At 43.4% G+C, this 16,689-nt stretch overlaps 1 protein-coding gene across 1 annotated transcript in view; it reads left to right on the top strand.

Moving 5' to 3' along the window:
• The window catches only part of LOC143002467 (nectin-2-like), a 38,529-nt gene extending 36,350 nt beyond the window's left edge, over positions 1-2,179 (top strand). The window contains exons 7-9 of the mRNA XM_076152579.1: positions 122-179; positions 274-360; positions 495-2,179. Coding sequence (XP_076008694.1) covers positions 122-179; positions 274-360; positions 495-719 — 370 coding nt within the window. The 3' untranslated portion in view covers positions 720-2,179. The remainder of the gene's footprint in view (positions 1-121; positions 180-273; positions 361-494) is intronic.
• The last annotated feature ends 14,510 nt before the right edge of the window (positions 2,180-16,689 follow it).

Below are 16,689 nucleotides of genomic sequence, written 5' to 3'. Positions count from 1 at the left end.
ACATGCAGGTGTTTGCTTCTGTCCATTATCTGTAAATTGGTCCATTTGGAGTAACATCACGCGTCGTCATCAGGACACTTGTGTAATACGAATGCGACAACGGCGTGTTTTTGTCTTTCAGCGGTCCGCCCAAGTACAAACCCCCTCCCCCCAAGAAGACCAACAGCTCCACTGACAGGGTGAGTCAGCGGCGGCAAACGCCCACGTGCTGAACGCTTTGATGTGGCCTAATGCTGCTTTCTGAAATGAGTCGATTGCTGTGCGTTTCCTCAGCAGCTGAACACAATCCCCGCCGCGGTGCCTGAGGAAAGACCTCTGCAGAGCCAGTACTACAGTACCCAGAGTGCCGAGCCAGTCACAGTAAGGCTGCAGCCATGTTGTTTCAATCTGCTGAGGGCAGATAGCCGGAACACCTGAATACTTGTTAATTCCTCCTTAAATGCTTCCACTCATTGCTGAGGGATGTTGTGCTTACTGTTGCCTTGCTGTTGCAGGACCTGGATAATTACCACGATGATGGTGATGTTGATGGTGATGGCGGTTATGATAATGGTGGGAGGGAGCATTACTACGCTGCCGCCCCCTCTGGCTGGGACGATCCAGGGGACAGCGAGGTCCTGCCTCCCTACAGGCAGACAGACACGCACCCCCAGGACAATTCCGAGTACCCCGGCGTCAACCGCGGGGACAGTTTTGTGTCTCCTGCCTTGTTTGTGTGAGTGTCAAATGCATCTGTGCATGTGTGTAAATATGTTTGTATGTGTGTGTGTGTGTGTGTGTGTGTGTGTGTGTGTGTTTGCATGAGTGCACATTCCTGCAGGTTTAAGTGACGGGCCTTACTTGAGCTCTGTGAGGGAATAGGGTGAGGGATTGTCAAAGCTGTCAATGGGAACATTTGATGCTTGAGAAAGTTCACGTCAGGCGGATCATCTTACCTACAGGCTTCACCTCTGTGACGCTCTCTTGGGAATTTAACCATTCAATCCCAGAGCAGAGGTGACGCTGATCTATGCACGTCTGCTTCAGGCAGCTTTGAAAGAATCCGACGGCACTGTAGTTTGAATGAAATGTTGCTTTATTTGTCACATACTGTTGAATGTTACATCATTGCAGAACATGAACATAGAGCACGAAGCAGATGAACGTTTCTTCTCCTGCGAGAACAATGAACTGCCTTGCATTACTGAATGTGGATCTGTGGTTATCTGCGCGGTTCTGGTTAGCATAAGCACAATACGTGGGATTACATGTTACCTCCGTCCTGACACATCTGTGCACTCGGTTGGTTACTGACCCGGGTCGACAGGTTGTGTGATCAAAGCTTTCTCCCTGTGGAGGAGCTATTAGCTGCAGTTAATTATCCGACCTGACGGGAGAGTCGCAGACCGTGACGGCATCAGAGTGCGGACGCCAGTGTGGCAGGAAATCTAATATTATGTCTGTCAATATTTGTGCTTTGTGATTTATTATATTTTTCATTCGCTACTGGCCTTTGGCTTTGTGATTAAAATTCGTCCGTCAGTGCTCAGGTGGAATCTGGAAACTAAAGAGCTTTTACATGCTTTTATCTTTGACAAAGTGGCCTTGTGTGTTGTTTTATTTGGATCATTTGAATCTGTAGCCTTATATCCATAATAAATGTCTATTTAATGTTGCATTATCTGACAAAACTGGATATCTGTTACTGTGGACCAAACGTTTGTTCTTGTGTTTTATTCTTTGGTTACTGCTCAAATTAATTTAAATAAAAGTAGTAAAAGTAAATAAAAGTAAATCTGGAACTTTTACATGTGAAACTTGTTGCCATTCATGTCTAGTAAAGGATAAACACGTTAGTATGTTTTTTTTTTTGTTTTTTTTTGTTTTTTTTTGTTTTCTTTCGTGAAAGGGGCTTGGCAGAGAGCCTGCAGTTACACTGGTATGTTCATTCATCGTCTGGTTGAAGGGTTACGCGGCACAATCATGTTTTTTTTTTTACCTCATGTACAAGTAAATCACTCATCTATTAATCCAAAGGTGTCTTTCTGCATGTTAGTGCCAATATGTTACGAAATTACCGTGTAAAAAGTCGTTTATTTTAAATATTGTTGGTTGTAATCTGTTCTGCCAATCATACATGTAATAGTGATCTTTATGTACTGCTGACAGTTGGTGATTCAATAAACATTTTAAACTGTGATCCTGTTTAAGTCACCCTACGTGTTTTTTGTTATTTATACTGTTTAACTGGATTCTGTGCTTTATTTTCCCAGCTCTGTTGTAATTCCATCATGTCACCGTGTGGTGGCAGTGTGGACTGAATATGCAAGAGGTTTCATTACAGCACAAAGAGTCACAGCACCTGCTTGTGACTAATGAAAGAACCTGAGGAGACGCGTCCTGCCAAACGGCTCAGTGAGTGAAATATGAATAAAACTGCCACTCTAAAGTCTCAGTAACAAAAGATTAGAAGGAGGAAAGGCAAGATTTTAACTGCAGTATCCAAACTTGACCACATGGGGACTCTAGACTTGCCAGTGTGTGTGAGTGGGCTGCATTAGCACACCTGATACAGAGGCAGGCACTTTTCCCCCTGCTTCCTCTGCTCTGACTCATCTCTTTCTATCTTAAGCTGCATATCCTCCAATTTCAAATTTGCACGGTACATCAAAGGTCCATGGCTGCAATTGTCGGCCTGTTTTTAGATTGGTGTGAGTCATTTGGAATGCTGAGGATGCACCAAAGGGACAGAAATGTATTTTAATCGCATTGTGCACATATAACACATATCCCTCTGCATCTTAGTCTCTTCTTCTTCTCCTCCTTCTTCTTCTTCTTCTTGCTGTGCACAGTTTGAGCCAGAGGCAGATTTGGGTATTGCAAACGAGAGTGAGCAATGAACAGCAGCACAACCGTGACTCTGCAATCTGCTCTCTGCTGGTATTCTGATGAGACCCATACACAGTTATGGGGGGATTCTAAGGAGCAATGAGTATGAAAATGTGTTTTATTGCTGACATCATGTGTTTTACAACTGAAGGCCAGTCACGACTAAACACCAAGGTCAGTTCACTGTGAGCCAGCACAGAGAAATGTCAGTGCACCATATGCACTGCGGTAACCAATGTGGTAAATGTGCCTCAGACTCTGTGCTTCCCCTGCACTTTATGTAATGAGTGTGCTCCTCTATTAATGTATTCTTGCTAATTTTAGTCAAGATGCGGTGTCCTGTGCTGAGTTTGCAATGTGCATTAGGGTGTCTACTATATAAACATCTGGATCAATAAATATGATCTGGGAATGGAGCAGAAGTTGTGGTAACTCTCTCCTAATGGATCTTTGTGTATTGATTGGAGGAGTGTTACGCTTCTATGTAATGCACAGCCTATCAATGAGGACATAGACAAAGAGGAGACATGAATCTAAGTCACTTGATTTTAGCCCAAAGTGCTGAGAACAGAATAAATCCTAAAGGAAAGAGGAAAGGGCTCTTCCACATTAGGGTTTGCTCTGGTAACACACACGGATCACTGCAGTTGTAGCATTATGGGATTAACAGACTTTGTGAATCGGCAGCCAGGTAATGAGTGAGGCAGAAAGTGCAGAATAAACCTCTCACGTCTTCAGGCTGCTAAGCTGGTTAAAAATAGTGTCAGAAGAGAGGGATTGAGAGAATTGGTAGACATGGAAGATGGGGGATTGAGCCACTGACGGATTGACTCTCAGCAAAGAGGGTGAGGAGGGATTTACCAGGTGACCTTCACTACCAGACGAGCAAATTTGAGGCAACACATGTCCAATGCACACAAACGCACACATCCTACGCTGAGATCCTGGATGATGTGACGCCGGCCCGTCATGTGTATGACATTGATCAGCATGTTTGGATGCATGCTGTTGGCTTGGATGGTGAGTACACATATATAAATACACAGAGTGGCAGTTCAGGCTGCACAGGCCTGGAGACGCCCTGAATGACCTTGGGATATGGAGAGTATTAGTATATTAATCATAGTTGCATGACACATTGGAAATCCCTGTGTTGTCGTCTCAAAGTGGAAACATGGATCTATCTGTCCACCAGACACAGCCTAGAAGAGGCAGAGATAGGGCTGATGGTGAAAAAAAAGAGAAAAGGATTCCACAGATTCTGATCTGTCATGGCCATGTCTCCTCACAACTTTCCTCCATTCCTCTCTCCTTTTCATTTGGTCGGCCGTCGTGTCTCTGTGCAATTCTGTGAACTCCAGGCCAGAAGGACACAGTGTGCGGGAGGAGAGCAACAGGACGAGGGATGCACGGACATTGGCACCATGGTGAGTGACACTGTCCAGACGCCCTCGCAGGGAAAGCATGCGAGGCCAGAGAGGTGACAGAACTGGACGCAAAGCAGGAAATGATAGAGAGGGTGGAGTAGAGAGAGAGAGAGAGAGGCAAAGGCAAAGTGAATTGGCTTTTGGGATTACAGAGAGGGTGAAGGTGGCCGGAGGACAGCTGGCCGGAAGCACCACTGAATTCAAATTCATATTCTGCTCCTCCATGCTATGACTCTGAAAACATTATATATTGGCTATTTGATGTTGGTTAGTAGCTCCAAGAAGGAAAAGGAATAGCAGATAAAGGATCTGTGACAATTTTGCATTCTCAATAAGATTTATTTAGGAACGACGACCAGTGTTCAAGTCTTTAATGGAGTGAAGAAGGGCAGTAATGTGTTCACACAGCAACTTCTGGTCCGCTTTTAGTGTTAATATCGTTATACTAACACTGATAATAGTTAAATTTGATAGGATTAGTATCTGAGAAAGAAATATCAAGTAACATTTTGTTTGAAAATATAGAGGTCAGGGCTCAATCTAACAAGGTTAATAACAAAACCTTTCAAAAAAGTATAAATACCTGATTAATTCAAAGAAATCGTATATAATAATTGAGATGAAATATTGTGTTATTGCCTGTGAGATGAGTGGTAAATGTGGACATGCTGTGGATGTGTAAATGTTTGCATGTGTGTGACATTTGGAGATGGTTTCCCTTGGGCGGCAGATAGTTTGAAAATGACAGTTAATAATTAATGCTGGCAGCTCAGGTTGCTGAGTTGTTCTCTACCTGCTGAGTGACTCCCTTTAACTGTCTCCACACTCGCCCATTAAAGGGACGGGATACCCAGCGTGCCCTTTAAACCCCACCCCTTTCCTTCGATAGGTTCAGATCTCTCCATTCTCTCTCAGCTTACCCGCAAAGTATGTTTTCCCCGCTGAACTACTGTACTTATTCAGTTACCGTCTGCGTTGGCCTCTAGTCTGTGTAGGACAATATCCTCCCTGGCATGAAATGTTAGTGTGTGAGAGGATAGTATGACAGAGGAGGAGAGCATCTGTTACATTACACATTCTTAGACTGATTCCTCTGCAATGTCCTGTCCCTGTTTCCTCTCAGTTTCCCTCAAATCTATCGCCTTTGCTTTTTGTTGAATAATTTTCTCTTCACTCTAGAGTCTTAATGCTTGTGCTAACAGATAATAGTAATTTTTCAACCAACACAGCCACCACATGCAAGTTGTCTTACTCCAGTCACATTCCGCTGAGTATATTAGCTCTCGTCCAATCGAGTATCTGCGCATCTCCTCCCTTCACCAATCGCAGCCATGACGTCTGCACTGCAGATGCAGGCAGTGAATGGCGTGCACAGACGTAGATGCTCTCCTGTTACGCCCCGTGCTCAACCTGGACCGGATAAGAGGGAGGCAAAGACAGAGACGGAGAGGAGAAAGAGGAGAGACAGATTTATGGCCTATTATCTACAGGGGAAATATATGCCTCTTTCTGCGGGATGGGATGGCGTAATGCAAAATGATAAAAGTCGCAATTAGTTTTCATACGATATTTGGTGGTTATTTGTCCTTGTATGATGCTGGTTAGTGATATGCAGCACAATCTGTCACACACTAGCAGGAAGATGGCACAAATGCAGCACTGATTTAGTATTAATCATTCTGTATGAATCAGAGCGTAATGAAGCAAATGCGGCGCTGATTAGCTGCTAGTGGAGAATAAAGAAATGGGGTTTGAATCTCAGGCGTGTTTCTCAGACTGGATTCAACCTCACTGCCTTTCCTTTACACAGACCTCCTCGATCTGAAATGTCTTCTGCTCCAGTTCACCCTGCCTCCTCCATATTTATACTTCCTGAGTGAACTACAGGAACGCTGGCCAACACCTGCAATCGTTTGGGGGGGCTTTCTATTTGATTAATCTATAGTAGCGTTTCCCCCAAACAATTTTGTGTAGACTGTATAGTATAATCAATCTACCCGTTGGCTAGTATATGGTTGCTTAATTAAAAAGTGTGGCATCAGACATCCCGGCTTTCATCTGAATATAAATGGCCATAACTCTGGCCTCATGAATCTGACGCATATTCACAAATCACCCTTATGAAAAGCTCCATAGTTGCTAACAGGATGCGAGTATCCTCTAACTAAATATGGCTGCTAATAGCATGACTGGTTATCCCTGCCAAAGCCAACAATGTGATGCAGGTCCAGATCCAAATGAGTATGAAACATTTTTGATCATTTTAGTAATATGCTGGCAATTCTATAATAAGTAAGGATTTTAAGGAAATCTACATCAAACTAGATTACTCACATCATTTGTGTGTGTAAATTGGTGCATTTTGGACATTTTGGCCAATTACTTACCAGGCTGTGGTCCTTTAAAATGGACCCTTTCGGATATGTGTGCTATTACTTCACACCAATATAAGCTAATTGTATCATATGGATTCCACAATAGAACTGTGTGTGTATGCTTTAATGACAGTAACATGTTGTGAAATACACGCGTGTACTGTATGTCTCAGCAACATGTCTCAGCTACTGCACGGTATGGGGAACCGATGCATGGATCCATGAATCGTATTCAGTGGATCTATAAGATCCCATTCTACAGCCTACAGGTCAACTACTGACCTGATATTGCTCCAAGCATCTAGTTGTAATATTTTGGCCTTGGCGGAGGTATGCTCTTTCTGAATGCTCTCTGGATTAGTAATCAACATTATAACATCAAGCTGCACAATAACGTCATTATCTTACGGACAACAGAACTCAACAGACAGCAGCCCTGTGTGTAACCGGCCTGTGAGACTGATTATACAAGGCCAGATGTTTCATTTTATAGTGATGACTCAACACTGAAACATTCTTCCCTCTGGCCATGAATCCCCTATCATTGTTCTGGTCTATCTTCTTGAATTTGTTCTAGAGTTAGACATCATAGAATTTCACTGCGCATTGTACTGTGTGATTGTGTACGTGATCTGAATTTGAATTGATTCAAGTATCTCTCATCCAAATTCCCTCCTTTTCACCTCTACCGTCATTTCATTTGAGCGAGAGTCACTGTAAAAGTATAATTTTATAGCAACTTCTATCTGAGTTAAGACTTTTCTTTTTACACAACGAGCTCATTGTTTATAAAATGAGAGTATCCTCAAATGGAGGCAGATGTTTGAGGCTCAGTCTAGTCCGTAATGTGTGTAACTCTGTGTGTGGAATCTTTGTCTTTCAGAAACTATAAAAAAAACAGTCTACAAGCTTCAATCTGTCCATTTCCTTTCCACAGACTCTTGTGTCAAGGGGGTCAGCCCTATGTTCCCTCAGCCCAATGGTCCCACAGCCCTATGTTCCCACAGCCCTATGTTCCCTCATTTCTAAGATTTTTTTCAAAATTAGGCTCTATGTTCCCTCATTTCTAAGATTATTTCAAAATTAGGCCCTATGTTCCCTCATTTCTAAGATTGTTTTCAAAATTAGGCCCTATGTTCCCTCAGCCCTATGTTCCCTCATTTCTACGATTTTTTTCAAAATTAGGCCCTATGTTCCCTCAGCCCTATGTTCCCTCATTTCTAAGATTGTTTTCAAAATTAGGCCCTATGTTCCCTCATTTCTAAGGGTTAGGGTTAGGGTTAGGGTCAGAGTTAGGGTTAGGGTTAGGGAACATAGGGCTGAGGGAACATAGGGCCTAATTTTGAAAACAATCTTAGAAATGAGGGAACATAGGGCCTAATTTTGAAAACAATCTTAAAAAATTAGGGAACATAGGGCCTAATTTTGAAAACAATCTTAGAAATGAGGGAACATAGGGCTGAGGGAACATAGGGCCTAATTTAAAAAAAAAATCTTAGAAATGAGGGAACATAGGGCTGTGGGACCATTGGGCTGAGGGCACATAGGGCTGTGGGAACATAGGGCTGAGGGAACATAGGCATGCTTCCGTGTCAAGAATAGCTGACCTTGACCAGTGTTTTGTGCTTTATGTGATGTGTGTGTGTTCACTGGTTTCCATCAGATTTCAATTTCATTTATTTGCACATGTATAGCCTCTTCACACACATACACACATACTGTATATATTCAGATGTCTATTTTAATCACGATGTGTTTTCACAGAGTGATGAATTGCCTCAGTGAGCAAACAACCCTTGATTTAGTAGCATAACATGTTAGCATGTGCTAATACAATGCAATCCAATGAATCATGATTTATTTGTGAGGTACAGCTACTCACGATAATGAAGTGTGTGTGTGTGTGTGTGTGTGTGTGTGTGTGTGTGTGTGTGTGTGTGTGTGTGTGTGTTTGTGTGTCTGTGTCTGTGTGTGCGCACGCCTGTCCCTGCCTGTTAGCAGGACAAGGTGTGTCCCAATGTTTGTCACAGTTTGATCCAGTCCACAGTTACCACACACTACAATCTTCTGGTAATAATTTATCAATGAAATCTACAGACGCACTGAGCAGATGTCATGACGATACAAAACATCTATTCTAATCAAATGTATTATTATGTTTCTCTCTGCTCCCCGGTTGCATTGTTCAGCAGATCAAGGTTAACCTCTTTACATCTGCAGTGTGGTCCACTTTCACTTTGTATAATATGAATTTGCTTAGACAGAATTGAATCCTTATTGACCTCTGCAAATGCCAGTGTGGTCAGGGTGAATGATGTGGCCAATACGTCAGAAATCACATTAGTTGAACAGCTGGACACCAGTGACAAACACAGTTGGATTGTGGGTAATGGGGCTATGGTCGGCTGAACAGAAGTGTTGCAACTTGTGTAACTGGCACGACACACACTGACTCATGAACACATAAACTAACTTGGTCCATGGAATTTCGTCTGTCTGTGGTATTTGGGCTGGGATATCCGAATGTAAGAATGCATTATGCTCATTTTACAAACACAAAACAAACAAGGACGCACTATTTTTACTCCATGCTGTTTTTCCACAGGCATCTGTTTATTATTTAGCCACACTGTCCTCCATCTGCCTCTCACTCTGCTCTTCTGAGGGTAGGAATGACCTGCAGTTTACACAGATTGCTGTAACATGCTCGTAGGAGTCTAAATGGAAAAGTGACAATACCCCGGGCTTTACCAAGGATAAGCTTCAGCTTTGCGTGTCTATACATGTGTGTGCAATTGTCGTGTTCCAGCATGTGTTGGCATGAATAACCTTGGGAGGTTATCCTTCCTATAAGCATCATGGGATAGCTCAGAGGAAAGGGAATTAGTCAATCAGCCGTTAGGGTCACCCCAGTCAGATGGCCCTGGAGACTAGACGAGGTCGCCTTGGCAACTGGTAGCCCCATCCCCCTTTCATCTCACTCCTCCTCACATTATTCATCTGTTCACACATGCTGCGCGCACACACACATACACTGGTTGTTTGATATAAAGGGGCATGTGTAAGACACAAATAGCCAGAGCAATAAAAGTCAAGTGTAACTGAATGTTTCAGCTAATAATAGACTCACCGTGAATCCACTCACAATGGAGACAGAGGGAAAGAAAGAGGGGGAAGAGTGGAGCAAGGGAGAAGGATGAGGAAGGAATGAAGCCCTTGTGGAGGACACAAGGTACGATGTCATACAAGGGGGAAACGCTCAAAGTTGCAACTTCAGCTATTTTCCACCTTTTGCAGCAGTGTGTGTGTGCCACTGCTGCTCGGTCAACATTAATCCTGACCAAAGAAAGAGCCTCAATACATATTTAATATAAAAAGGAAATGCTGCCATCTTTGATTTCTGTAGTGTGACTGAAGCTGTCATATAGAAATGTTACATGGAAATGTCACACAGATTACATCACTGTCACAAACTGTCAGCTTTCATTTGGACAAGAACTCCCAACTTTACTTTTGAGAGCATACACAAGGGACAAAGCACCGGCCAGTGACAAGCCAATTACCTAGTCTCTTGCATACAGACACACACACACACACACACACACACACACACACACACACACACACACACACACAAACACACACACACACACACACACACACACACACACACACACACACACACACACACACACACACACACACACACACACACACACACACACACACTCCCAGTGAGGGAACTGTGTCTGTGGACTCTTACTGTAACAAGCACATAGCAGCCTCTTTCTGTCAGGACAGAACTCGGGATGAGGGCAGGATCACACATCCAGAGGACAAATCAAGGGTACAGAATACACTGTAGAAACAAACACACACACATTTACACTTCTGCACACATAGCTGACACACACTCGGAAGACAAATTAACCACTGAAGATAGCACGCAGAGTAGACACATATTTCCTTCTCCCCCATTTCCCCATCGTTTCACCTTCCAGTATGCGTGTATGAGTGTGTGAGTGTGTGTGTATGGTGCAATAGAGCGGGATTGAGAGTGTGTGGGGTTGGGTGGGGTCCCACGTCTGAGGTGACTGGGTGCATCGATAATGAAAACGTAGCTGAGGTTATAGCATAGCAGGCTAACACTCCATCACACTGACTCATTGGGCGCAGACGCAGCAGGCCCCCAGTCACACACACACACACCCACACACTCCACTTTCTAGTCGTGCGGTTACATACTGACGCATATGGTGCATACACAGGTATGCTGATGTACATAGTCAGCATCATACAGTATTCACACACTGGGATCTCTCACTTGCATATTCTATTGCAAATGCACACATATGCAAGCACACACACACATATGCAAGCATACAGACACACACACACACAACACACACACACACACACACACACACACACACACACACCCTTACTCTATCATCAGGAACAGAATGGGGCCACAAGGCAACACATCTGGTGGGGCTCAGCAGTGCTGTGTGTTGCTGACACGACACAGTGAGGCGGCCAAGAAATCTTACAGCAAATGAACACATCCTGAGCTGATGAAAGAACACGTTCACGGCCACATGCACTGGTGTTTGCGTTGTATTCCCATTATGGAATTAGAATTTAGCACTGGTCCCTGACTTTCAGGGAATCTCTTATGCAATGTAACCGTTTTGCGTGCTGTCAATTTAATCTGGATGGGATGATGGCTGTGTCTTTGACAGAGAGAGAGAGAGAGAGAGAGAGAGAGAGAGAGAGAGAGAGAGGGAGAAAGGGAGAGAAAGAGGCAGAGAGAGAGAGAGAGAGAGAGAGGGAGAGAGAGAGAGAGAGAGAGAGAGAGACTAGCTGAACTTCTAATCCTCTTAATGTGCTCTATCTATCTATTTATTCTATCTATCCTATGTATTGCATGACGACATTTTTGTACCGTAGTACAATGTGAAGGTTGTCTCTCTTTCTTCTCCCTCTCTCTCTCTCTCTCTCTCTCTCTCTCTCTCTCTCCCTCTCATTTTCTCTCCCTCTGCTCCATCCATCCCTTGTTCTTCCTCTGTCCTCCCTCTTTCCAGCTATTCTGTAGTTTCTCTCCTTTCTCTGTCCCTTCTGTGTGCTCTTCTCTCGCCATGCTCTCCATCCCTCGGCCCCCCTGCAAGGTCGTTCCCAAGGACGGCCTGCTCACAGCATCCGCTCCCTGATTGGTCGATAGGTATTAAAGGGCCGGTTCCCCTACTGAGCACATGGCGCGTCTCCAAAGCTGCTATGACACTGTCGTTCCCATCACTCCCGAAAGCTGCTTACTGTACTGCCCCCACACACACACTCACTCACGCACTCACACGCAAGCACACACTGATTCACATGTACATGCAGCAATGGATCCGACGGGATTCTCAGCCGCCACTCATTGCTGATGAAAACCACGACGTACACAAACCATCCTGCCGTCTAAATCAGTTGGGTGTCAGGGCTGTTTGCTGCACACGACATGACAGGTCACATATCAGCGTGACAAATAAAATGCTTATCACTGCACAAAGACAATGAAAAAAAAACACCAGAGGCAAGCTTACAGACAGCCAATAACATCTGAAGCAAGCAAACCTTCTCCTTTACGATAAGTGAGTCTGACACACCACAAGCTCAGCAGACCTGGAAAACACAAAGCAAACACCTCTTAAGGAGTGAGGACAGATCGTCAGTGAGACAGACAGCAGAGATAACAAACTCAACAGCGAGGAGAGAATCACAGAGGGGTTGATAGCGTATTTCTATCATGGTAGTGAAGTCGCACACTTTCTCCATTTCAAACAGCATTGATGTATTTATATAGGGAGATATTTAATTAAAATCTTTGTGTGGATGAGGATTTTAGTCAAACACAGAAATAACCTTTCATTTAAAGCCATCAATCCCGAGGCTGTGTGCTAGATCAAATAATGTGAATTTTTGTCATATTTCGGACAATTTATTTGATCTTTTTCTGTCATTGAATGTACAAAGGAGTTTCATTATTATTAGAAGATCAGCACAGACTTTCTCCTGTGAGGATAAGCCATTGAAATGTCTTATCTCACTCAGTAACCTGCTGTGTGTGTGTGTGTGTGTGTGTGTGTGTGTGTGTGTGTGTGTGTGTGTGTGTGTGTGTGTGTGTGTGTCCTGTCCCTTACGTTAACTGATTAGGTAACAGGATATGAAGTTTCTCATTTATATTTCTGAAGTCATTTGTGACAGTATCACTGGATTCTAAAAATGGTAATTTACAAGAACATTGTGTCCAAATGAAGGATGTTAGCTCTTGTACCAAAAACATGCTACTTAAAGAAATAACAGACTCTAAAATAGGAATGCTTTGAGAGATTATGAGGTCTTAATGGAGGCTTAAGTGCATAATGAGTACAAATTCATTCTAAAAGGCAGTTATATAAAATGGAAAACAAGTGGATGGATGTTTGCCCGCTAATGGCCTTGCAGTCTGAGAGGCTTCATGAAATGACCTTTAGTTTCAATCACAGTCTAAAAGTCTTTCTATCATTACTCTATGCTGAAACCACCGACTGAAAGTAGAAATATTTGGGAATTACCGCTCTTTAATAGCATTCAAGCCTTTAAATGCTATGATCCTTTTCAACATTTCAGGCTGCCCATACATTAGTATTCGTATGGCCTGTCAGCTGTGTTTTGGGAGTGGCGTATTAAAATGATGGCGTGAAAGGTAGAGATTGAAGAGCGGGGCAGGGTTTTGCTGCAGTGGGCAGTGCTGAAAGGACAGCTGAGAGAGTCAGGTGGAGAAAGAGGGAGAGGGAGAGGGAGAGGGGGAGGGAGAGAGAGAGAGAGAGAGAGAGAGAGGGAGGGAGGGAGCAAGAGAGAGAGAGAGAGAGAGAGAAAGGGAGAGAGAGAGCAGGGGAAATGAACCAAATGTACACTTTTAATAGAACATAACTGTAAATCATTTAGATAAGCAGCAGGCTAAAATCATGTATGCATTTGTGTAGATAATTGCATGAATTGGGGAAATACATCTGACGAGTGTTAGCGCTGCATATGCAAAGTACTTATCTTATCTTATCTTATCATCTTAATGTATGTTATCTTCTTTTTTTCTCATACTTCCTTATATGATCATCTTATCCTTATTATTAATACACCCTGTTAGCTCCATGGTATTATTATCATTTATTTAAGTAGCTTTAGTGTCTGATACTGCTGGAAGCGACATTGGAAACAACACAGCTTTTGACCGCAAAGTACATTTAAACGTACACTTAAGTTTGTGTGCTGTTTGCCAGGCTTATGCAAGAATTGACCCAACTATGCTGAAGAAGGAAACAACGCTCCTCTACATATATAGTTTGTTGAGAAAGCTGTGGATGTACCTGCGATACTCCTGACTCATCCTCCACTCTACTTCTCCTTCCTCCCCCTTCTTTACACTCTATGCAACATTTCACAATGATGGTGATCGCCATCATTATGCTTGTCATCATTCTCTTTCTCCATTTTTTTTTTGCCTCAGTCATTCGTCTTCACTTATCTATCCCCGTGTGCTGCCGATGTCAGACAAAGCTTCTTTTCAGGGTATATACAGATTCCCGTTTTTGGTTTCTTGTGGCATTCCTTATCACATTCTCAGATTACAGACTGAGCTCTCTCTCTCTCTCTCTCTCTCTCTCTCTCTTTCTCTCTCTCTCTCTCTCATCTGTCTCCTTCTCACCCATGCCTCTGTCACTCCATGCTAAATGATCCTTCATGGACAGCTCGGTCTCTTCCACATTAAATCCTACAGAGGAATCTTGGCTCTCTCTCCTCCTTCATCACTCTCTTCCTTTTTATTTGTCCTCTTAACCTCCCTCCGTCCCTTCCCCCCCTGCTGCTTCCCTCATTTCTCTCATCCTCTTTAACCCCGTCACCCTTTCCATCATCCGAGTCGGAGTCATCCTGTCTCCCTGATGATCTCAGCTCGCTCCTCTTTTATTTCTGCTCCATCTCCTTCCACTCCTTCTCCTTGTTGAAGAGAATGGCTGAACGGCAGACAGATTATGTCAGACATTTATGAAACTGAATTAGCTGAAATCACCTTGAGAAGTGAAAATGATTTCACCCCTTTCAAAAAATTCCACTTCTCCCTCTATACCTTCTGTAAATAGTCAAACCCCGCTGGTGTCTTATTCAATTCCAGGCTCATTCACACACATATTTTCCTTCATACATAACACTTAACCTCTTGACATGCAATATTCATCTGCACCTCTGACTCATCCAGTGCTCCCAAATGTCATAGTTTCCCAAATGAATGACTGCACTTATTATCACGTGCACAAAAGGGGGTCTGTTTCACTGTCGGCTAAATCCGGCAAGGGCGGCTTCACGGGAATCATTATGTCACAGCAATGTCCACATGAACACCATCCGATGGAAAAATGGCCGCTATGTTTCTTTATGTCACCTCTCTCTCTCTCTCTCTCTATCCCCTCCTCTTCCTCTCTCCCTGATTCTTCTCCTCACATCCTCCTCACTGATCCCTCAATTTCTGACTCAGCAGTACAAGTCAGAGACAAGGTCACCTGACTGCTGTTGCTGTGGAGACCAAGAATTGGGAGGTTTTTCCCACCCCTCCTTTCTTGTACTGCAAGGCCGGGGGGGCAGGAAGGAGCGAGAAACATGGAGGTATGGCAGAGGTTAAAGAAGGATAATACTGGCAGCCATTTTGGTTGAAATTAGATTGAAAAAAAAAACTTTATTAGCACACACTGTGATGGAGGCACATCGTGTGACTCATGGGTTGCACAGTGGGATCCAGAGGCAAATTCTTTCAAGTACTATTTATTTTATGTTATCTATATAGTATAGTGTCGTGTCTCACCACATCTGCAGCATAAAATGAGACGATAATGATGGAGAAAGACACACAAACAACAGAAACACTGCACACCATAACACAATAGCCCTTCAGCAAATATCAGTTTCAAAGGCACCAAACAGGATACTCGATTATACAACGCTACAAACTGCAGCCACTAAATGACTTGATTGAATGATTTGAAATTGCACCTCTCTCATTATCAAATAAAATTACATTTCATAGAATGGTATCAAATAGTAATAAGAACAATATCAGCTGCACAATAACAGCGTAGTTAGAGTTATAACTGACCACCATCTAACCCTGAGCTAAGGGGGTCCTGTGGTGATGTATGGTCATAGTCTGGGCCCACAGCACAGAGGGTAGTGAAGCAGAGCAACTATCTGCTCCAGGGACAGCGGGCGTGACTTTCACTTTTCTCTTGGAAATCATGCGAGGCTTTGCATGTAATAATGTGTGTGTGTGTGTGTGAATGTGTGTGTGCTTGCCTGCGTGCTGTGACTGCTGCATTGTCCCTTCAGTGTAACGTACAGAGAAAAACGTGACCAAAAGGCCTGCAATGCAATAGCTCACTGCAGCATATAGGCCAACTTCTCTCTCTCTCTCTTAACTTCTCTCTCCCATGTCCTTTCTCTCTCAGACTCTCTGTCTCTGCCTCTCTTTGGCACTGTTACAGAAAAATACCCTCCTGTGCTCATATTGTGTTAGCTCTATCCATTCTTTCCTGTCCCTTCTTATAAATCTTTCTTTCTGTCCACCGAGTGACTAAATAATGCTTATGACCAGTTGTTCCTCTCTTTGTGTGTATGTTTTGTGTCAGTTAACAATCCCACATGACAAAAATACATGTTGTTTAAATGATGTGAATATATGCCAAGCAAAGATATAAATATAAAGGCCAATGACCTTAAACTGCTAAAATAATTATGGCACTGCAACAAGCCTGTTTTGAATTCTTATTCGACTACCAAGTGGCCCCATGTCAACATTTTACCTGTGTGCATTGCAAGTCATCCAGCATCAGCCAAAAATGCTGACTCAGCATAGTATGCACACATCTGCAGATTCAAAGTCAGGTATGGCTGCACCTGTGTCTCCCTGATTTGCAGTAAAGTAATGTAAAAATTACAGCCTCCCCCCAACA

This window comes from Genypterus blacodes, unplaced genomic scaffold, assembly GCF_046128005.1.
Source record: "Genypterus blacodes isolate CSIRO-AG114 ecotype Tasmania unplaced genomic scaffold, CSIRO-AGI_Gbla_v1 ptg000057l_1, whole genome shotgun sequence".
Taxonomy (NCBI): Eukaryota; Metazoa; Chordata; class Actinopteri; order Ophidiiformes; family Ophidiidae; genus Genypterus; species Genypterus blacodes.
The sequence above is the reverse complement of the archived record's forward strand: the minus strand, read 5'-3'. Positions and strand labels throughout refer to the sequence as shown.